Source organism: Gekko japonicus, unplaced genomic scaffold (assembly GCF_001447785.1).
Source record: "Gekko japonicus isolate JY-2015 unplaced genomic scaffold, Gekko_japonicus_V1.1 scaffold6810, whole genome shotgun sequence".
Taxonomy (NCBI): Eukaryota; Metazoa; Chordata; class Lepidosauria; order Squamata; family Gekkonidae; genus Gekko; species Gekko japonicus.
Window position 1 is genome coordinate 317 of NW_015186177.1, and position 23,383 is coordinate 23,699.

General features: G+C 46.1%; 3 protein-coding genes across 3 annotated transcripts; 1 reads left to right on the forward strand and 2 right to left on the reverse strand.

Moving 5' to 3' along the window:
* Positions 1-1,766: 1,766 nt before the first annotated feature.
* On the forward strand, positions 1,767-2,518 carry LOC107124961 (vomeronasal type-2 receptor 26-like; the record flags this gene model as incomplete). Its single annotated transcript, XM_015428444.1, has 1 exon — positions 1,767-2,518. A coding segment is annotated over one exon (752 nt), but the record flags the coding sequence as incomplete, so codon positions are not given.
* A 4,566-nt stretch (positions 2,519-7,084) lies between these two features.
* On the reverse strand, positions 7,085-8,014 carry LOC107124963 (olfactory receptor 4N2-like). The gene has a single exon (XM_015428445.1). It carries the CDS (start codon positions 8,012-8,014, stop codon positions 7,085-7,087), a length of 930 nt encoding a protein of 309 aa, XP_015283931.1.
* Positions 8,015-17,170: 9,156 nt separating this feature from the next.
* LOC107124964 (olfactory receptor 4N2-like) lies at positions 17,171-18,100 on the reverse strand. Its single transcript, XM_015428446.1, has one exon. It carries the CDS (start codon positions 18,098-18,100, stop codon positions 17,171-17,173), a length of 930 nt encoding a protein of 309 aa, XP_015283932.1.
* Between the last annotated feature and the right edge of the window lie 5,283 nt (positions 18,101-23,383).

Genomic DNA, 23,383 nt, shown 5'->3' on the forward strand with positions numbered 1-23,383 from the left:
CCAAAACTTGAAGGTCATTGCTCTGTGCTCCCCCCTCATTCCGAACAGTGATCCTGTCTATGTACCTATAGCTTCAAATAAAGTAAAACCTTTCTGCAAGTGTGTACTTCATTGATGCTGTGGGAAGTCTGACACTCATTAGGACTGGCTACATTAGGGGTGTGTGGCCTAACATGCAAAGAAGTTCCTGCTACAAAAAAAGCTCTGGGTTTTGACAACAAACAAGGTTCTTCCAGAAAAATAAAACCGCAGAGCTGCGTTAACGTTTTTGATCACCTGAAGGGTGGGAATTTAAACTTCTGCACTTTGAGGAAACATCCAAAAAGACCTATATATGCTGCTTTTTCTTGATGCATTCAGAATGTATAACAGAAATCAAGTCCTACTGGATCAGACCAGTGGTCCATCAAGTCCAGCACCCTCTCTCAATAGTAGCCAATCAGTTCATCTCGATGGCCAACAACAGGTCATTGAGGCCAAAACCTTCCCTTGATGTTGCCTCCCAGTGCTCGTACTCAGAGATTCACTGCCTCTGAAGGTGGAGGATCCCTTTAGTCAACATGGCTAGTAGCCATTGATAGGCTATCCTCCATGAATCTGTCTCATTCCCTTTCTAAGCTGCCTGACTCTGAGGCCATCTCTACATCAACTGGCAGCAAATTCCATGTTTTTAATTAAGTGGTGTGTAAAGAAGTATTTCCTTTTGTCTCTGTTGGATCTGCTGCCCATTAGTTTCCTAGAATACCCTTGAAGTCTAATATTTTGGGTGAGGGAAACAAAGTTATTCTGTCCTCACTCTCTACCCCATGCAGTATTTTCTCAACCTCTATCATGCCTGTATTTTTAATAATCTCATTTCTAAACTGAAAAGGTGTCTAGACTCTTCAACCTTTCCTCATTGGAAAAGTCTTCCAACCCCTTAATAATCTTGTACTTTTCCCAGCTCTGTGATGAGATATGGTGATCAGAACTGCTCATAGTATTTCAAATGTGGTCACAGAACCGATCTACATGGGGCATTATAATATTGGCTGTTTTATTTTCAGTCATTTTTCTAATGCTCCCCAGTATAGAGTTAGAATTTTTTACTGGTGCAGGACACTGGGTTGACAGTTCAACTGAGTTATCCACCAAGACTTCAAGATCTCTTTCCTTCTCAATTTCCACAAGTTCAGTCTTCATTTGCATATACTTGAAGCTGGGATTTTTTTGGTCACCAAACACTTCTGTTGAACATTCCTGTGCATTCCTCTATTTATTTCCAGAGATTATTAGACATTACAGGAATTCAGATTTAAAAGAAACAGAATTACTGGACAGCAGTAGGGCTTAGTCCTGTTTTAAGGACAGAGACTATTTGGTAAGAAATTGAGAAGCATCAACAGGAACCACGAAAGTCCCCAAAAAGTTCTTTAACCACAATAAGATTCATGCTCTCATCTCAATATATCCCTGAAGGTGCAAATGGCAGCATTGTTTTTTACATACTTTCAATGTTAGGACAGGTTTATGAAACTGTTTTCGTCATTGGTTGATGATACAATGTTAGGTACAACCTTATTAAAAACTCTTCTTTTATGATGAAACTGTCTAAGTAGGTTATCTTCTCCTTTCAGACATGGATTACTGCATCACTTGCCCTGAAGGTCATTATCCAAACCAGGGACAAGACCAGTGCCTTCCCAAGATTCCAAACTTGCTTTCGTTTTCTGAACCTCTGAGCATTGTTTTAGCTTTTTTAGCTCTTTTCTTCTCTCTGATAACAGCTCTGGTGCTGATGTCCTTCATAAAACACCAGGACACTCCCATTGTTAAAGCAAACAACCGGAGCCTCACCTACATTCTGCTCATCTCTCTTTTCCTTTGCTTCCTCTGCTCCTTACTCTTCATTGGACAGCCTAACAGGGTGACCTGCCTCCTCCGACAGATGACTTTTGGCATCATCTTCTCTGTTGCTGTTTCTTCTGTTCTGGCAAAAACAGTGACTGTGGTTGTGGCATTTATGGCCTCCAAGCCGGGAAACCTTTTTCAAAAATGGGTGGGGAAACGATTGGCACATTATATAGTTATTTCTTGCTCCTTTGTTCAAGTTGGCATTTGTGCTCTTTGGCTTGGTTCTTCACCTCCCTTCCCAGAAATGGACGTAAATTCACTGAGAAGAGAAATCATAGTGCAATGCAATGAAGGGTCAGTCACCATGTTTTACTGTACCTTGGGTTACATTGGATTTCTTGCCACTATCTGCTTCATTGTAGCTTTCCTAGCGAGAAACTTGCCTGACAGTTTCAATGAAGCCAAGTTCATCACCTTCAGCATGCTGCTCTTTTGCTGTGTTTGGCTGTCCTTTGTCCCAACCTACCTGAGCACGAAAGGAAAAGACATGGTTGCTGTGGAGATCGTCTCCATCTTAGCTTCCAGTGCTGGCTTACTGGGCTGTATCTTTTTGCACAAATGCTATGTCATTATCCTGTGGCCTGAATTGAACAGAAGAGAGCAGCTGATAAGGAAAAAGTACTAAATTCTTTAATCAGCCAGGCCCTTGTTCTCCAGTTGTATTTTTATCAAACTTAAGTACGGAATTTTTGTTTTGTGGAGAGAATGAAACCCATGAACCATTTCTAGAATAGAATAGTACAAAATAGTATAGAGTAGAGTAGAGTAGAGTAGAGTAGAGTAGAGTAGAGTAGAGTAGAGTAGAGTAGAGTAGAGTAGAATAGAAATTGTTGCTTCGGGTTTCATTCTATCCTAGAAGATTTTGGGAAAACTAACCTTGAAGATTACTTTTGCAAGCTTTTACAAGACTGAATGAGATTTTTTTGAATACTGACCAAATGCATAGAATTAATGCCTGATTTGCCAGTAAGAATAAACTTCCACGTGATATTTTGGTGAAATTCACACAGAAGAAGACAAGGGATTTTATACTGAACAAGCAGAGTTTCTCTTCAAATTCATGAGACTGATATCTAGGTTTTTCAAGACCTTCCTTCAAGTCTTTTGAAAAAAAGGAGATACTGTTTTTTTAAAGACAAACCCTACAAAAGAAAGAAAGAATTCCATTTTCATTAGAGGTGTATTTACTAAAGGGCAGAAGAATTATATTTACAATTGAACAAGCTGAACAACTAGCAGAAGAACTATCCAAGGACACTGAAATAAGCAGTGAAGAAGGAAAATTGGACCAAGCCACTGCACTTCTTTAAAGATGAATAATCTGAATGTATTATCAATCAACATCAATGGCCTTAACTCTCCTACTAAAAGATCCAGAACCTTCAACTTATTAGAGAAACAAAAAGCAGACACTATTTGTATACAGGAAACTCATATAAAGAAACAACATGAATATATTTTGAAAAACAAGAAATTGGACAAGATATATGCAACATCCACAAATGAAGGGGGGGGAGTACAGCGATTTACGTAACAAACCAATAAATCAATGTTACAAAGGAGTTGAAGGATCGAGAAGGAAGATACTTGATTTTGAAGGCCAAATTACCAGATGGTAAAGCTAACACACTTGTATCATTATATGCCCTCAATAATGCAAAATAAAACTTTTATGAGAATTTCTTCCAAAAGTTATTAGATTTGCAAGAAGGGAAAATTATGAGTTTTGGAGACATGACTGGAGTTTTGGATCCTAAAAAAAGACAAGACAAGGAACATAAAAGGGAGTAGACTTCTGAGAAATGTTTTCTGGTATATGGATATATTACACTTAATTGACACTTGGAAAGTGATGAATCCCAAATCAAGAAGTTACCCTTTTTATTCCAACAGACATGAAGCTTATTCGAGAACTGATATGTGCTGGATGTCTAAAGTGTTAATTACAAACCTAAAGAATGCTGAGATTTGACCAAAATATTTGCGAGTCACAACCCTCTCTGGATACCTTGGCAAGGGAGAAGATTGGGAAAAAGAAGGCGGAGATTCAATGATGATATCCTGCTTCAAAAAGAAATAATTGAGAAATGCAAAAAGTACTTAGCTGAATTTTTTAAACTGAACATAACATAAATTGTACCCTGACAAAGATTTGGAAGGCAAGTAAAGCTTTTATGAGAGAAAACCTTAATGTGATTGCCTAAAAGGAAAAGAAGGAAAAAATGGAGAAGATTACGACAATAACGGAAAGAATTAAAATATTGGAAGAGCAGCATATAAATACCTTAAAGAACACTGTTTTAAAAGAAACCAAACAATTGAAAAATCACGTAAATTTGATTGAAACAGAAGAAATCCAGGAAAAAAAAGATTTATCAAAGTACTTTGAACATGCAAACAAACATGGCATATTGTTAAACAATATTTGGCATATTGTTTAAGAAAAGAAAGCTAAATGAGGAAGGTCTATTTAAAAATATTTCCGTACCCAAAGTTATGATAGATGATATAGATATGTTAAATCAGAATACTACAAGAAATCTCACAAGCAATTAAGAAATTGAAAAAGGATAAAGCTCCAGGCCCAGATGGTTTGTCGGCATTATATTACAAATGCTTGGAAGAAAGGATCTTAAGTGGCAGTGGCAGGAAAGACCTTGCCCTGAGACGCAGTGGAAAGCCAATGCTACTGATGATAGAAAAGTAAGACCAAAGGTTTATCTAGCGTGTCATGAGGCAACTTCATATGGTTCTCTGTTGCACTTGGTTAGAGTGAAGGGATTAAGCAGGCACCTCCTGCACGGTTGGTCGCTGTGGAAGAAGTCTGGGGTTTCTGCTCAGACTCACCAGGAAGGCCAAAAAGCAGTGTGATGCCCCTTTCCATTCATGCACACTGCCTACCACCCTCTGCATCCTCTGTTATTCAGGTGAGGGGTTACAAGTAGGTCAGGACATCACACTTGCTACCCTTCTTGTCTCTTTTAAAATATACAGAGAGCCATAACCGTTTCACATCTTAGGTCTTCACTCTCTCTCACTCCCAGAGACATCCACAGACAGGGTAGCAGAGCCCCCTTCAATAACAAGCCCTCACTCACACAGAGTTATTGTTGGGTTTCTATTTATTGATTGTCTTTACTGTTCTTGCATACGGAGAACAAGAAAAACTGTGAAAAAGTGACACTTAATATATGTCTTTAAAGAATCATAGAAAAGTGAACAAAAATAATATACATAATCATAGAAAAATATATTGACGGTGATCTCTGGAATGTCTTGCCGTTTCGAAGGAAGATCTTCTTCTGAACAAAGACGTGGGACAAAAACTGTCTCTCAATAGTTCATATCCTCTGGTGATGTCTCAAAATTATCAAAGAAGATTTTCAATTATCATAACAGCTGTAATGTACAGTAGAACCTGCCACGGGCTAAGATGATTGTAATGCATTACAATCATCTTAGCCCATGGCAGGTTCTACTATTCTTGCAACCAGAGTCATAAACAGCAAACCCTCATCCCAAAGAGTTGGGACTGAAATATTCACACGCTGCCACCATTTATCTGTATCCTATCTGCACAGACTGAAATATTAAATGACGTGTGTTTCTTTCCCCTAGACATGCAGACCAGAGGGTCAAACCAAAACAAGAAGCTAACTTTTATTTCTGGTATGAATGTAGGGCTGCCAAGTGGGGGCGGGGAAACCCCCACTTTGGAGGCCTGATTTCCGCCGCGGCGGAATCGGGCCCCAGGGGGCACTCCGCCCCCCCGAAGCTGTGTCACCGGATGCATCACCAGAGGTGACGCAGCCACGTCGCTCACATTGGGGGCATGGCCCAGATTGTCGGGGGGAACCATATGGTTTCCCCCCTGATGATCTGGGCCACGCCCCAAATGTGCTCTACTTCGTGCGTCACTTCCTGTGATGCTCTGGCGGCATGTGTGCGCGTCCCTCGGTAGCTCCCGGACCGAGGCAATGCTCCCCCGCTGGTGAGTAAGAACGACTTGGCAACCCTATATGAATGTAACACTGAGGAAAGTAAAAGATTAGGAACAAGGCTTCCTCTGAACTTTGGAATTGAGGTCCTATTCCTGCAACTGGGATCCTTTAATTACAAATTGACTGTTTCCAGCCTGTTCTAAGGGGCTCTTCTGCACAGTTCCGCTCAGACAATCATCCCCCCTTTCCCCCCTCAAATCCCCAGCTGCAACCCCTCAACTGCTGACCTTAACTGCTCTTTTGCAACTGTCTCTTCCAACATTCCGTCAGCTCTCATTGGTTGCTTTGAGGGAGAGGCGGACTCTAACCTGTCCATCACAAGTGGGCTGTACCTTTGCACTTGGGGGGAAAAATACAGTACCATTAAAATAGTGACACCTCTATAGGACCATTGTTGTATATAGGGTCCTACCTACCACCTCTAGCTCCTGTTGCCTGCCAGCAATCTGATGGCTGGTGGGTGGGAAAATGATATTTAAAAGTGCCATCAGATGACAGTGAGATGACCCATCCAGGGGAAAACTGGCAGGCAGTCCTCTCTAGGAATCAGCAACATGCTATGGTTCTACAACAGAGTTCCCGGCAATTCCTAGGGAGTCGTGACGTCACTACTGGGTTTTCCCTGAAGGGACGTCACACCATTGAGGATCATAATTATTTTTCTTTCTCCCACTGGCCGTTGGACTACCAGCAGGCATATGGCAACTTGAACTAGGCCTGATATATGTGGAAAACCTCTAGCCCTGGATCTTTCACTCAAGGGCCTCAACTGACAGGTAGTGTTGTTACTCTACAAGTGTGCATTCTCCAAGAGTTACGGCTGGTCTCCAGACTGCAGACAGATATTAATTACCCAAATGGAAATGGCTGCTTTGGGAAGGGATTCTATAGCAGCACATTTCTGTTAAGCTCTCTTCCATCCTCAAACTCCACCCTCCTCAGGCTCCACCCCCAAATTTCCAGGAATTTTCCAACCCAGAGTTGGGAACTGTAGTGAGAGGGTATGATTGTGCTCAGATGGTGCAAGGGCCCTCATGTGGCTGTGTGGAGCTGTTCTTGATACCAGGCATGGAAGGTGTGTTCTCCCTCAGGAACATCGATGGCATCTGGTGGAGCATCTGGTGAAGCACAACAGACAGAAGATATTTCTCTGCTGAGAATACCCAGGCAGAACTCTCGTCTCCTAGAATTTACACCAGGGATCTATGTTTGCTCAACAACCTCCACATGGCTTGTTTGATCTCCTTGTTCCTCAGAGTGTAGATCATGGGGTTCATCAAGGGGAAGACCACAGTGTGGAGAACAGCCATGACCTTGTCAAAAGGGAAATCCATGAATGGACGGCAATAGATGTAGATGGCAGGTCCGAACATGATGACCACCATGATGATGTGGGTGATACAAGTGGAGGCAGCCTTGCTCTTCCCTTGGGTCGAGCCTGTCCTCACCTTGACCAGTAGGATCCCATAGGAGATGAGGAGGAGGATGAAACAGATCAGGATTGAAATGCCACTGTTCACAAACATGAAGAGCTCCAAGGCATACGTCTCCGTGCAAGCCAATTTGACAATCTGGGTAATGTCACAGAAGAAACTGTCCACCTTGTTGGGGCCACAGAAAGGGAGGGGGACAATAAGGATGACTTGGATAATGGAGTGCACAAAGCCCAAGCACCAGGATCCCACCACCATAGCGCTGCAGACTGATCTACTCACCACAATTGAGTAATGCAAGGGGTGGCAAATGGCCACATACCGATCGATGGCCATGCCAATGAGAAGGAAGACTTCGGATCCACCGAGCAAATGGAGGAAGAAGAGCTGAGCCATGCAGCCCTTGTAGGAGATGGTCTTGCGGCGGGAGAAGAAGTCAGCCAGCATCTTGGGAGGGGTGACGGAGCAGTAGCAGATATCCAGGAAGGCCAGGTTGGCCAAGAAGAAGTACATGGGGGAGCCCAAGCGAGGGTCACTCCGGATGGTCAAGATGATGAAGACATTTGTTGGGAGGACCAACGAGTAGAAGACAAGGAAGAGGACAAAGAGGAGAAGCTGGACTTCTCTTGCCTGGGAGAGGCCCAGCAGAACAAACTCCTTCACCACGGAATGATTCCCTTGCTGCATACCTGTTGTGGAAACACACACAGAGCTGCAAACAGAAGGAATTCAATACAGTTACAAATATTTGAAGTATAGAATAGTGTACACTTTTCTGGAGAGGGATGGTTGCATGGTAGAAGATCATGATCTCATCAGGTCTTGGAAGCTAAGCAGGGTCGATATTTGGACAGGAGGCCACCAAGGAATTCCATGGAGGAAGGCACGGGTAAACCCCCTCTACTTCTCGCATGCCTTCAAAGCCTCTTGCTGGGGCTGCCATAAGTTGCTTGCAACCTGTCAGCAGTCACGTACATACACTTCCATAAATACACTTCCACTTACCAGCCTTTTGTACGTTTTTTTTCTTGTTAAGGCTTCTATACCAGTGAGAGTAGCATACGAGAAAGAATGTTGGACTTCAAGAGTGGAACTGTGGGTTCAAATCATGGCTCGCGAAGCCGACTAGGTGTTTTCTGTCAGGCTAAATTATCTCACAGGGTCATTATGAGGAATAAAAAGGGCTAGACCCCTGCTGATTTCCCTGGATGACAAATGGAAGGCAAGCCAGTGTTCCCTGTAAACTCTGGAGTGCTGTGAGCAAAAATTATACTTTGTGAGCTACTGGCATTAAAGTTGTGAGTGAGCTTGGCTACTTATCCCTATAGCTCCTTCTGCCCTCTTAACCAGAGCCAACATAAGTCAACTGATAGATATTTCGTTTGTGCCCTCCCTCCCTCCTTCCCCCCCCCCATGCACGCACACTTTTTTTGTTTGTTTGGGGAACCCTCCGTGATTTTCCACTCTATCTTGTCATCACAACAACCTTTCCTTAGCTTCATTGACCAGAGATCTTAAGCCTTGTGAGGTAGGGTTAGTCTGAGGGAGTGAAGCTGGTCCAAGCCAGGGAATTACATGGCTAAGCAGGGATTGGCACCCAGGCCTTCCTAGGTATAGTCCAGTAATTGAACCAATGCAACGTACTGGCACTTTGTTGGACTTCACCATCTTCTAAGTGCCAGGCTTTAAATAGTTTTCAACACACACACCCCGGACATGACTTGCAACAGAGAAAGAAGCAGAGTTGGGTGGATGGTCTCTTTTATGAATTACCACATGACACCGTATACTGTACATAGATGATTTATGAAAGTTTCTAAGTTATTAAATGCAAATACGAAACAGAGCCCAGCCTCACCACTCTGAGAGAAAAATATGCCTGTTCAGATGGACATTTTATGAGGCCTTTCATTCTGACACAGCTGGCGCAAGCGTTTTTCCTGGGGGCGTTATTAGCAGCCTGATAGCCCTTCCCGGCCTGACCTTGTCAGAGTTTGGAAGCTAAGCAGGACCCACCAGGGTTTGGACTTGGATGGGAGACCAGCAAGCAAGTCCAAGTTGGACGATGGAGAAAGCTGACAGGAAGAAAGCTGATTCCTTTGAAATGTGGTGTTGGGAGGTGAGCTTTACGGAGACTGTGGATCGCCAAAAAGACAAATCCGTGGGTTCTAGATCAAATCGATCCTGAACTCTCCCTAGAAGCTAAAATGTCTAAACTGAAGATATTGAACTCTGGCCACGTTAGGAGAAGACAAAGGCACTGGGAAAGACTATAAAGCTAGGAAAAGTGGAAGGCAGCAGGAAAAGAGGAAACCCAAGAGGAGAAAGATGGACTCCATAGAGGGAGCCACGGCCCTCAGTCTGCAAGACCTGAGCAAGACTGTGAACAGTAGGGCATTTTGGAGGACATTAATTCATGGGGTTGCCATAAGTTGGAAGCAACCTGACGACACTTCACACACACACACACACACACACACACACACACAGAGAGAGAGAGAGAGAGAGAGAGAGAGAGAGAGGAAAGCAATGGTAAACCACCTCTGCTCATCTTTTGCCTGGAAAACCCAAAGGTCCTGCAGTCACCATGAGTCAGTTGTGGCTTGATGACACACAACTGCTGCTGCTGTTATTTATTCAGTTTATTCATCGCCCTATCCCAGCTTACGCCGGGCTCTGGGCAATGTACAAAGGGCCATGATGCCATAAAATATACAAAACATTAAAATTCAATATATAACTTAATAAAAAATTTAGATTCAGAATAAAAAATCCAAGATGGTGTCCTATAGTGTTTGTGATTCCAATTCTGGAGTACCGGCCAATTTCTGGGCAGGGGGAAGGGGAATTCTGAACAAAGAGAAGGCGGGCGGAAGGAAGGGTGCCAGCCAATGCTCCCTCTAAGCTGTGGAGTGTTGTGAGCAAAAATTCCACTTTGTGAGCTGCTGGCATTAAAGCTGCGAGTGAGTGATTTGGCTGCTGCATAAATTAGCTTGCTCTGGAGCCATCCTTCCTGAGCCAAGACAAAGATGCGTGAGCCAGAGGCTAAAAAACTCTGAGCTAGCCCAAAATAACTCAGCTTAGAGGGAACATTGGTGCCAGCCCGTAAGGAAACCATTGCTATTGTTTATTCTTAGTGTTGTTATTATCACCGCTCCAGGAACACCAGTGCTCCCTGGCTGAGGTGTTTTTAAATAGGCTTTTAAATTTGTGACACAACATTTCCCACTAGAATTGGTTCCTAGAATGCCTGCACTTTAAAGAAAATAGCCAGCATGTGTCCCTCTTTCCAAGACTCACTCCTATAACTTTCCCACCTTAATTTCCTGGGCTCAGAATGGATTTTTGGCAAACAGCACTGCCGATTTCTCTCAGGAGGCAAGGGGCAATGCTCCCCCTAAGCTGTGGAGTCTTGTGAGTAAAAATTCTCCTTTGTGAGCTCCTGGCATGAAAGTTGTGAGTGAGCGATTGGCTACTGCATCAATTAGTTTGCTCTGGAGCCACCCTTCCTGAGCGAAGACAAAAAAGTGTGAGCTGGAGGCTAAAAAACTGTGAGCTAGCTCACACTAACTCATCTTAGAGGGAACCCTGGTAAGGGGCAGTTTAGGAACATGATCCTTTACTTCATGAGTTGTGGACTGTAAGCCAAGACAAAATTTCTAACCTTGACAATCAGGATTCTCATGCCTCTTCTACTTTTCTGAGGCAGGCGCTTCCCAGGCAATTGGACATGTCAGCAGTGATGGCAACCCTGTAGGGTTTTCAAACGGGCGAGAGTTCCCTTCCAGTTGCCAACAGCCACGGCACGCATTCGAGTTCCCCCCGCTTTCCAGATCCTGCCCCATACCCATCACTCTACCCACTGTGTTTTTCCTCTCCCCCTTTTTTGGGAAAAACCTTGCTGAATAGTTTTCACTATAGATTGTTGAACCTCCACCTTATGTCCCTTGGAGATGGTGGAAAGGTAAAAAATAATGAAGGATACAAATGTCTGGGGTCCGCTCTCCACCCCAGGCATCGTAGAAGTTTAATCTCACAGTTTGTGTGAGTGAGGGGAGGGCGAAGTGTCTTGCTTGAAGGAGTCAGAAAGGGTTACGGAAGGCTGTTAAATCCCATGCTAGAACTGAGACGAGCAGACTCCCTTCACACTGTTGCCAAAAGTACACTTCATTCAGCTATTCCAACCCTGGGTCCAAATCGTACACACTGCAGAATGCCAGGTCTATTTTGGACACCCAGTTAGAAGAAGAGGAGAGAGAGGGTATCAGAAGACAAGGAAGACTGACCTGCCCTTCAGTGTTTTGATGGGACGTGAGATCCCTCAGCCAGCACTGACGGACTGTGGATTTCAAAGCTCAACCGTGTTGAGAGAAAGTCCCACAATGGGAGAATGGACTTACTCCATGGCTGGCCCTGGGGGAAAAGCCAAGCCCCAGCATTTGGGGGCCTTGTTTAAAAAGTTAGCAGCTGAACTTGCAAAGAGTGAAAGCATCCCAGGGGTAGGAGTGGGTGTGTGGGAATAAAATGAAGCAGAATCACACGTAGACTGGCTTTTCCCAGTGAAGCGTGGCATGGCTCATTTCCTTGCGTCCTCTGTGATATGATTCTCCTGCCCCCACGTCCGTCTAGTGAGCATGTGAGGAAGCTGGGGTTTAGGGTTGCCAACCTCCAGGTGGTGTCTGGAGATCTTCTGGGTTTACAACTGATCTCCAAGTGACAGGAATCAATGCAACTGGAGGACATGGCCACTTTGGAAGGTGGACTCTATGGCATTCTACCCCATTGGAGTCAACACTGTAGGAATCCCTAGAGTCAACACTGACAGTCAGCACCAATGTTCCCTCTAAGCTGTGGAGTCTTGTGAGCCAAAATTCTACTTTGTGAGCTCCTGGCATTAAAGTAGTGAGTGAGTGATTTGGTTACTGCATAAATTAGTCTGCTCTGGAGCCATCCTTCCTGAGCTAAGACAGAAATGTGTGAGCCGGAGGCTAAAAAACTGTGAGCTAGCTCACACTAACTCAGCTTAGAGGGAACACTGGTCAGCACTCTAGGAATTCCACAAATCTCTATGGGGGGGAAACATAGAAAACTGTGGCATTCCCATAGTGTTCCCCCTAAGCTGTGTGGTCTTGTGAGCAAAAGTTCTACTTTGAGAGCTATTGGCATTAAAGCTATTTAGATTCAGAATAAAAAATCCAAGATGGTGTCCTATAGTGTTTGTGATTCCAGTTCTGGAGTACCGGCCAATTTCTGGGCAGGGGGAAGGGGAATTCTGAACAAAGAGAAGGCGGGCAGAAGGAAGGGTGCCAGCCAATGCTCCCTCTAACACATCCAGGTGAAGTCATGGCATCTGTGGCCCTGTTAATTTTCTCATTGTCGAACTGACCCGCTGCGGGAAGAAGAGTGCAGCAGCAGGTGATTGCCCATTCCCAGCAGGCAAATGGCTTCCCTAGCTACATGCCCTTTGACCTTCCTGCTTCCATGGAAGCAACACAGGATATAAAGAACCACCTCCCCCCACACAGGATTTCCTGGTTAGCCATGCCCTCGCAACATAGCAAATCCTTATGAAAAGATTTATTAATATGCATTTTATCTGTAACTCCTGTCACTTCTTAAGCCCAGGAATGATTGCACACTCAGGCAGATCAGAAAAATAGGCTATTCAAATACAAAATACTGCCTGAGGAACCACCTCCCCCCACACAGGATTTCCTGGTTAGCCATGCCCTCGCAACATAGCAAATCCTTATGAAAAGATTTATTAATATGCATTTTATCTGTAACTCCTGTCACTTCTTAAGCCCAGGAATGATTGCACACTCAGGCAGATCATAAAAATAGGGTATTCAAATACAAAATACTGCAATAGCATAAGTAAAAGAATTTCCACACTGACCCAGTTTAAATGCATAGGTTGCCAGCCTCCAGGTGGGGCCTGGGGATCTCCCGCTTTTACAGCTGTTCTCCAGCTGACAGAGATCAGCTCCCCTGGAGGAAATGGCTTCTTTGAAGGGTCAACTCTATGGCCTTGTACCATGCTGAGGCCCCTCCCCTCCCCAAACCCTGCCCTCTCCTGGATCCACCCCCAAAGTCTCCAGGTATTTTCCAACCTAGACGTGGCAACCCTGCCTCCCCCCCCAGAAGATGCTTTTAGAAGGAAGAAAAACAATCCTGCTGACAAACTAGTGAGTTCGCAGTGCGACACAGTTCCACAGTTTCAGAAGGCATCTCTAGGAGTCCTTGCCAAAATGATGGCCAACCCAAGAGGAGAAGTGGTAGAATGTCCCAGTTCTACTCTCCGCTGCTACACTTAAGGGATCTTGAGTGGTAAGGCCAGAAATGACCTTGACCTGATAGAGACAGAGACAGTGACAGCCGGGAAAGTAACACCAAAAGTTTCTTTATCTGGCCGAGCATCAGGGAGCTTCATGTGTTCCAAAAGGTGTCCCCTGTTGCCCCAGGATACAGAAAAAGGGATTAAACAGGGTATGTTTGTTAATGTCATCCTCCAGGTGGGGCCTGGAGATCTCCCAGGATTACAGCTGATCTCCAGGTGACAGAAGACAGTCTCCCCAGAGAAAATGGCTGCTTTGCAGGTAGGCTTGCCAAGTCCCCCCGGGGGGCAGAGAAACCCCCGCTCCAGAGACCCATTCCCCACCGCCGGCGGATCAGGCCCTGAGAGGAACCCCACCCCGACGTGCATGTCACCCGGAAGTGACGTGACCATGCCGGGCACGCTGGGGGCGGGGCCACGGTCATCCAAGGGAAAACTCTATGGTTTCCCCTCAGATGGTCGTGGCCCCGCCCCCAGTGTGGTCACGTCACTTCCGAGTCACATGGATGTGGCGCGTGCACACTCCAGCCGCCAGCCGGGAGTCCCCTGCTGCGGCAAAATTCAGACTTGGCAACCCTATCTGCAGGTAGGGTTCCCAGCGCCAGTTGGGGAAGTGACTGGAGATTTTGGGAGTGGAGTCTGGAAAGGGTGGGATTTGTGGTGGGGGGGGACCTCAGCAAGATATAATCCCATAGATCTAGTCCAGCCTCTGAAGCAGCCATTTCCTCTGGGGAGTGGCTCTCTGACGTCTGGAGACCGGTTGGGATGTCAGATGATCTCCAGGCCCCACCTGGAGGCTGGCAACCACCCCCTGTACCATCTTGTTGAGGTAGGATCGGGGGATGCCCCGGAAGCCCTGGATGAGACCTTTACTTGCATGAAACTTTGGCTCCGTCCTACACCACCTTAGGATCGGTAAGAGGTGATCGGACTGGCTAGACTACTTCAGACTCCAGGTGAGAACAGTCCCACTCCTGAAGGCTCCCTATGCAAAGGAAAGGAGACCCCGCAAGCAGAAAGCTAGCACATCGAGGAAAGAACATCCAGCCCGGCCCTTTCCATGCTATTTTCGGGGGGATTTTTAAGCTGCACACAAATTTGAAACTGTGGTCGGTCCCCTGGCTGCAGTCTGCAGTGGTACACCTAGTTCGGTTCCACTGGCAGCCAGTGTTCCCTCTAAGGTGAGTTACTGTGAGCTAGCTCACAGTTTTTTAGCCTCCGGCTCACCCATTTTTGTCTCCGCTCAGGAAGGAGGGCTCCAGAGCAAACTGATTTATGCAGCAGCCAAATTGCTCGCTCACAACTTTAATGGCAGTAGCTCACAAAGTAGAGTTTTTGCTCACAAGACTCCACAGCTTAGAGGCAACATTGCTGGCAGCTCAGGCCTCTGGGGCTGACTGAAATACCAGGAAATTCGGAGGGGGGGGTAGAGCCTGAGGAGGGAGGGGTTTGGGAAGGGGAGGGGTTTCAAAGGGATAGGGTGCCATACAGTCCACCTTCCAAAGCAGCCACTTTCTCCAGGTGAATCGATCTCTTTTCACCGAGAGACAGTGTTCCCTCTAAGCTGAGTTAGTGTGAGCTAGCTCACAGGTTTTTAGCCTCCAGCTCACACATTTTTGTCTTGGCTCAGGGAGGGATGGCTCCAGAGCAAAGTAATTAATGCAGCAGCCAAATCAGTCGCTCACAGCTTTAATGCTAGCAGCTCACAATGGAGAATTTTTGCTCACAAGCAGGGGTCATTTCGTAGAAAAAGAGGTGCAGGAACTCATTAGCATAACGTATTTGCATATTTCACACCCCCTGCCCTTCCTTCCTTCCTTCACCCACCCAGTCACCCACCCTACCTGTCTAGGCGCCCGTTGTCTCCTTCCACAACGGGCCTTGGAACGGGAACATTTTCAACTGCATGAAGCTGTGTCTGAGGTGGGACTTACACGACATGGCCAATGGAAGCTGGGGAAGCCTTTGACGGACAGTTCAGCCGGCGAAACACTGTTGGTGCGCATTTTCTCTACGCTGTGTGACTCTGCCTCTTATTCAATTATATATAAGGGAGATATATTTGGGGGGGGGGAAATACAATACAATCAAAATAGTGACCCTGATAGAAGACCATTGCTGTGTACAAGAAAATACAAAGTTCCCACTGGGTGTGAGGGATCCACCGCTCCCAGCTCCTCTTGCCTGCCAGCCTTCTGGGGCCATCAGGCAACAGTGTGACATCACTTCCTGGGAACACCTGGAACTAACATCAGTCCTTTCTAGGAACCAACAAAGATGCTAGAGAGATGTGATGTAACTTCTGCATGATTCCCCCCCCTCCCACTGGCAGCTGGTGCGCCAGCAAGCATATGGCAACAATACCTGGGCCTGACCTGATATGTGTAGTGAAAAATATCTAGCCCTGGATCTTTCAGTCAAGGGCTTCCAATAAAAAAGTTGGGTTACCAATTTCCAGGAGAGGCCTGGAAATCTCCCAGGCTTACAAATGATCTCCAGACTGTAGAAAGAAATCAGTTCCCCTGGAGAAAATGGCTGCTTTGGATAAGGGGCCTGGGGCTCCCAGGCATGGGGTTCCCGGAAGTGACATCAGCACATTGGTAGAGGAAGTTGTGGCATTAGGGCAAAACTCTATGGTGATGTCACTTAAGGTTGCCAACCCCCCCAGTTTGCCAGGAGCCTCCCCACCACAGATGGCCAGCGGCCTCCCCAACACCCACAGCCACCCTTCCCTTTAAGTGTGTGGAACCCGTGTTTCCTCCCAAGCCCGTGTTTCCTCCCAAGCCCGATCTCCCGCTTGAGATCAGGCTTGCAGGGAAATGCCAGCTTCGTGCATTTAAAAGGGAAACACAGCTGCTCTTAAAGGGGAAACGCCGGCTCCTGCTGTTAAAGAGGAAACACCGGCTCCTTTAAGTGCAGGGAACTGCTGTTTCTGGAGATCTAGTGTGCAGGCGGGTGGGGGGTGGCGGCGGACATCCCCATTGTGACGTCATCATGTTGGGGATGCCCCGCCCCCTCCAGGAACGCCCCCAAAGTCCCCTGCTGGGGTGGAAGATGGACTTGGGAACCCTAATGTCACTGCTTTGGGACACTGAAGGTGCTCCCCCCTGTTTGCCGCCATTTTGTCCCTCCCTGGCCAGCTGAGTGGAGGTGGGGAAGTGCTTGCTGGGCGCCGACCTGAGTACGGCAAGCCTAGGTGGACTGTAGGGCATCACATTCTTGCAGCTCTACACCCTCCCCAGGCTCCACCCCCAAACCTCCAGGAGTTTCCCAACCGAGAGCTGGGAACTGTAGTGAGAGGGTCTAATTGTGCTCAGACCATACCAGGTTGATAGTGCGGTTGTGCAAAGCTGTTCTTGATTCCAGGCTTGGAAGGTGTGTTCTCCCTCAGGGATACCGATGGCATCTGCTGGAGTTTGGGGCTGAAGCACAACAGCCAGGAGACATTTCTCTGCTGAGAATGCCCAGGCAGAACTCCGGTCTCCTTGAATCTGCACCACGTATTGTCAAGCCAAAGGTCTATATCTGCTCAACAACCTCCGCATGGCTTGTTTGATCTCCTTGTTCCTCAGAGTGTAGATCATGGGGTTCATCAAGGGGAAGACCACAGTGTGGAGGACAGCCATGACCTTGTCAAAAGGGAAATCCATGAATGGACGGCAATAGATGTAGATGGCAGGTCCGAACATGATGACCACCATGATGATGTGGGTGATACAAGTGGAGGCAGCCTTGCTCTTCCCTTGGGTCGAGCCTGTCCTCACCTTGACCAGTAGGATCCCATAGGAGATGAGGAGGAGGATGAAACAGATCAGGATTGAAATGCCACTGTTCACAAACATGAAGAGCTCCAAGGCATACGTCTCCGTGCAAGCCAATTTGACAATCTGGGTAATGTCACAGAAGAAACTGTCCACCTTGTTGGGGCCACAGAAAGGGAGGGGGACAATAAGGATGACTTGGATAATGGAGTGCACAAAGCCCAAGCACCAGGATCCCACCACCATAGCGCTGCAGACTGATCTACTCACCACAATTGAGTAATGCAAGGGGTGGCAAATGGCCACATACCGATCGATGGCCATGCCAATGAGAAGGAAGACTTCGGATCCACCGAGCAAATGGAGGAAGAAGAGCTGAGCCATGCAGCCCTTGTAGGAGATGGTCTTGCGGCGGGAGAAGAAGTCAGCCAGCATCTTGGGAGGGGTGACGGAGCAGTAGCAGATATCCAGGAAGGCCAGGTTGGCCAAGAAGAAGTACATGGGGGAGCCCAAGCGAGGGTCACTCCGGATGGTCAAGATGATGAAGACATTTGTTGGGAGGACCAACGAGTAGAAGACAAGGAAGAGGACAAAGAGGAGAAGCTGGACTTCTCTTGCCTGGGAGAGGCCCAGCAGAACAAACTCCTTCACCACGGAATGATTCCCTTGCTGCATACCTGTTGTGGAAACACACACAGAGCTGCAAACAGAAGGAATCCAATACAGTTAAAAATACTTAAAGTATAGAATAGTGTACACTTTTCTGGAGAGGGATGGTTGCATGGTAGATCATGATCTCATCAGGTCTTGGAAGCTAAGCAGGGTCGATATTTGGACAGGAGGCCACCAAGGAACTCCACGGAGGAAGGCACGGGTAAACCCCCTCTGCTTCTCGCATGCCTTCAAAGCCTCTTGCCGGGGCTGCCATAAGTTGCTTGCAACCTGTCAGCAGTCACGTACATACACTTCCATAAATACACTTCCACTTACCAGCCTTTTGTACGTTTTTTTTCTTGTTAAGGCTTCTATACCAGTGAGAGTAGCATACGAGAAAGAATGTTGGACTTCAAGAGTGGAACTGTGGGTTCAAATCATGGCTCGCGAAGCCGACTAGGTGTTTTCTGTCAGGCTAAATTATCTCACAGGGTCATTATGAGGAATAAAAAGGGCTAGACCCCTGCTGATTTCCCTGGATGACAAATGGAAGGCAAGCTAGTGTTCCCTGTAAACTCTGGAGTGCTGTGAGCAAAAATTCTACTTTGTGAGCTACTGGCATTAAAGTTGTGAGTGAGCAATTTGGCTACTACATAAATTAGTTTGCTCTGGAGCCCTCCTTCCTGAGCAAAGACAAAAATCTGTGAGCTGGAGGCTAAAAAACTGTGATCTAGCTCACATTAACTCAGCTTAGAGGGAACACTGAAGGCAACCACAACAGATAAAATGTCTTGGGGCCCAGATGCTCTTCAGAGCAGACACGGGCATTTCTCCTGCTTGGCTACTTGTACCTATATCTCCTTCTGCTCTCTTAACCACAACTGACATCTCCTCTTCTGTTGCCCATAAGTCAACTGATAGATATTTCATTTGTGCCCTTCCTCATAACCTCCCTCCCTCCCTCTCTCTCTCTCACACACATACACAAACACTTTGCTTTCTTGTTTGGGGCACCCTCTATGATTTCCCACTTCTCCATCTTATCATCACAACAGGTAGGTTAAGCTGAGGGAGTGAAGCTGGTCCAAGCCAGGGAATTACATGGCTAAATAGGGATTGGCACCCAGGCCTTCTTAGGTATAGTCCAATAATTGAACCAATACAACATACTGGCACTTTGTTGGACTTCACCATCTTCTAAGTGCCAGGCTTTAAATAGTTTTCAACACACACATACCCCGGACATGACTTGCAACACAGAAAGAAGCAGAGTTGGATGGATGGTCTCTTTTATGAATTACCACATCTGTACATAAATGATTTATGAAAGTTTCTAAGTTATTAAATGCAGATACGAAACAGAGCCCAGCCTCACCACTCTGAGAGAAAAATATGCCGGTTCAGATGGACATTTTATGAGGCCTTTCATTCTGACACAGCTGGCGCAAGCGTTTTTCCGGGGGGCATTAGCAGCAGCCTGATAGCCCATCCTAGCCTGACCTTGTCAGAGTTCGGAAGCTAAGCAGGACCCACCAGGGTTCGGACTTGGATGGGAGACCAGCAAGCAAGTCCAAGTTGGACGATGGAGAAAGCTGACAGGAAGAAAGCTGATTCCTTTGAAATGTGGTATTGGGAGGTGAGCTTTACGGAGACTGTGGATTGCCAAAAAGACAAATCTAGATCAAATCGAGCATGAACTCTCCCTAGAAGCTAAAATGTCTAAACTGAAGCTATTGAACTCTGGCCACGTTAGGAGAAGACAAAGACACTGGGAAAGACTATATAGCTAGGAAAAGTGGAAGGCAGCAGGAAAAGAGGAAGAAGACCCAAGAGGAGAAGGATGGACTCTGTAGAGACCTAAGCCAGGCGGTTAACAATAAGACATATTGGAGGACATTAATTCATGGAGTTGCCATAAGTTGGAAGCAACCTGACGGCACTTCAGACACATCCTTCCTGAGCTAAGACAACAATGTGTGAGCCGGAGGCTGAAAAGCTGAGCTAGCCCACACTAACTCAGCTTAGAGGGAACATTGGTGCCAGCCCGTAAGGAAACCATTGCTATTGTTTATTCTTAGTGCTGTTATTATCACCACTCCAGGAACATCAATATTCCCTGGCTGAGATGTTTTTAAATGAGCTTTTAAATTTGTGACACAACATTTCCCAGAATGCCTGCACTTTAAAGCAAATAGCTGCTGAGTGTCCCTCTTTCCAAGACTCACTCCTGTAACTTTCCCACTTTTATTTCCTGGGCTCAGGGTGGATTTTTGGGAAACAAGCATTATAGATTGCTTTTCGAAGGTAAGGCGCAGTGTAGGAGCACAATATGATACTTAACAAAGTTGTGGACTGTAAGCCAAGACAAAATTTCTGACCTTTCTCATGCCACTTCTACATTTCTGATGCAGGCACTTCCCAGGCATTTGGACATGGCAACAGTGATGGCAACCCTGTAGGGTTTTCAAGGCAAGAGACACACGGAGGTGGTTTTGCCATCGCCTGCCTCTGGGTAGCAACCCTGGACTTGGCAGCAGGCTTACTAAAAACATTCTGCTAGGACATCACTGATTTCCCACTGATTCCTTTGAAGCCCCACCAGGAAATAAGGTGGTTTTTGGCTCCCCATCGTGGCCACTGCCTCATTCCACCCCCCACTATCATTATCAATTTCTACAGCAGTTTCCGGAGGCCCAAAGAGGAACATCACAAGCAACCAGAACCCCTTGATCGTACCTGGATCCAGCTCCGGGCGAGAGTTCCCTTCCAGTTGCCAACGGCCACGGCACGCATTCTAGTTCCCCCACTTTCTGGATCCTGCCCCTTACCCATCACTCTACCCACTGTGTTTTTCTCCTCCCCCTTTTTTGGGAAAAACCTTGCTGAATAGTTTTCACTATAGATTGTTGAACCTCCACCTTATGTCCCTTGGAGATGGTGGAAAGGTAAAAAATCATGAAGGATACAAATGTCTGGGGTCCGCTCTCCACCCCAGGCATCATAGAAGTTTAATCTCACAGTTTGTGTGAGTGAGGGGAGGGCGAAGTGTCTTGCTTGAAGGAGTCAGAAAGGGTTACGGAAGGCTGTTAAATCCCATGCTAGAACTGAGACGAGCAGACTCCCTTCACACTGTTGCCAAAAGTACACTTCATTCAGCTATTCCAACCCTGGGTCCAAATCGTACACACTGCAGAATGCCAAGTCTATTTTGGACACCCAGTTAGAAGAAGAGGAGAGAGAGGGTATCAGAAGATAAGGAAGACTGACCTGCCCTTCAGTGTTTTGATGGGACGTGAGATCCCTCAGCCAGCACTGACGGACTGTGGATTTCAAAGCTCAACCGTGTTGAGAGAAAGTCCCACAATGGGAGAATGGACTTACTCCATGGCTGGCCCTGGGGGAAAAGCCAAGCCCCAGCATTTGGGGGCCTTGTTTAAAAAGTTAGCAGCTGAATTTGCAAAGAGTTAAAGCATCCCAGGGGTAGGAGTGGGTGTGCGAGAATAAAATGAAGCAGGATGATATGCAGGCTGGCTTTTCCCAGTGGAGCATGGCATGGTATGATTCCCTTGCCCCCAAATCCTTCTAGTGAGTGCCTGAGTAAGCTGGGGTTTAGGGTTGCCAGCCTCCAGGTGGTGTCTGGAGATGTTCTGGGTTTACAACTGATCAAGTGACAGGAATCAATTCAACTGGAGGACATGGCCACTTTGGACGCTGGACTCTATGGCATTATAGTCCATTGAAGTCCATTGCCAAGAGATGGAAGGAGAGGGATACACCCTCTAAAGAGGAAATTGTTATTAAATTCTTTCATATAGCAGAAATGGAGAAACTAACAAGTATTATCGAAGAAAGAAGCATGGAGAAGTATGAAAAATATTGGCTAAGGTTTTATAAATGGTTGAAAGAGTCAAATTTCAGTTCAATTTAACGAGTAAGGCATATTCTTTCGATTTCTTTTAGTGCAAAATGTTGAGATTCTTATTTAAAGTTGTGGAAGAATTCTGCATCCATTTAAACATGTTAAGAGGAAATATCTTTGTCTTATTGTAACATGAAAAACCAAATAAACAAAATATATATCGAAGTCCTTCCCCTCTCCAAACCCCGCCCTCCTCAAGCTCCACCCCAAAAATCTGCAGGTATTTCCTAATCCTAACTCAGAACTGTAAACCCCAGTGGGGTTTGAACTCGAGCTTCTACTCTGGTATCGTCTAGACCCCACTGATCATCTCGTAATGATAATTCGTTGAACTTCGAATCATTTCTCAATCATATGTAAGTATACAAAGCAAAGATTTATTGACTTCATTTATACCCAGGGTTTCTCTGCAATGGGGACGCAGAACCTGCTCACACAGTTCTTCACTCCTCCATTTTATCCTCACAATACCCTGTGAGAGAAGCACATTCTTAACTCTCCTTTTTGCTTAAATTGGCCATTGTTAAGTCCTGAGCTTAAAAAAATAGTTGGAGAGTGATTTCAGCAAGAACACAACTTTATTCTTCAACTCGAACACTTCTCCAACACGGTACAACATCTGATAGCCAGAACAGCTTTTACATTGCAGCTGTCCTGCTTTTAAACAATTCCCGGCTAATATGGCCACGCCTACTATACACAGCGTTCCGTGCGCCTCGGTGTTTAGTCATGCCGGCCACATGACCACGGAAACGTCTTCGGACAGCGCTGGCTCTTCGGCTTTGAAACGGAGATGAGCACCGCAACCCTAGAGTCGGATTCGACTGGCTTTCGAGCAAGGGAACCTTTACCTTTTTACTATACACATAACAACCGATACGATTGAACGCATAAGAGCCAATCACCTTTGTTCCCGCTTACAGCTTGCTTGAACGTGATTGGATACATTTGTCTTGGGCTTGAATCCCTGCCCAAGACGAAGCTTAACATTGCTTCCTTATGAGGTGTTTCATAACAGCTAATGCATTCATGGCAGCTTCTGAATACATTACAGCCATGTTTTGGAATGTGTGCTGAAGCCTGGCTACATATAAGGATGCCAGTCTGTCGTCAGCAACCCCCAAGAGATTTCCATGGGCAGAGCCATGGGGAAAAGGTGCCACTGATGCCATGACATCATTTCCAGGTTAAAAAAAATCCAGAAGTGACATCACAGTCTACAGTCAACACTGTAAGAATTCCTAGAGTCAACACTCACAGTCAACACTCTAGGAATTCCAGAAATCTTTATGGTAAAGAACATAGAGATCTGTGGAATTCCTATAGGGTTGCAGTTCGAACTGACCACAACCAGCAGGTGATTGCCCATTCCCAGCAGGCAAATG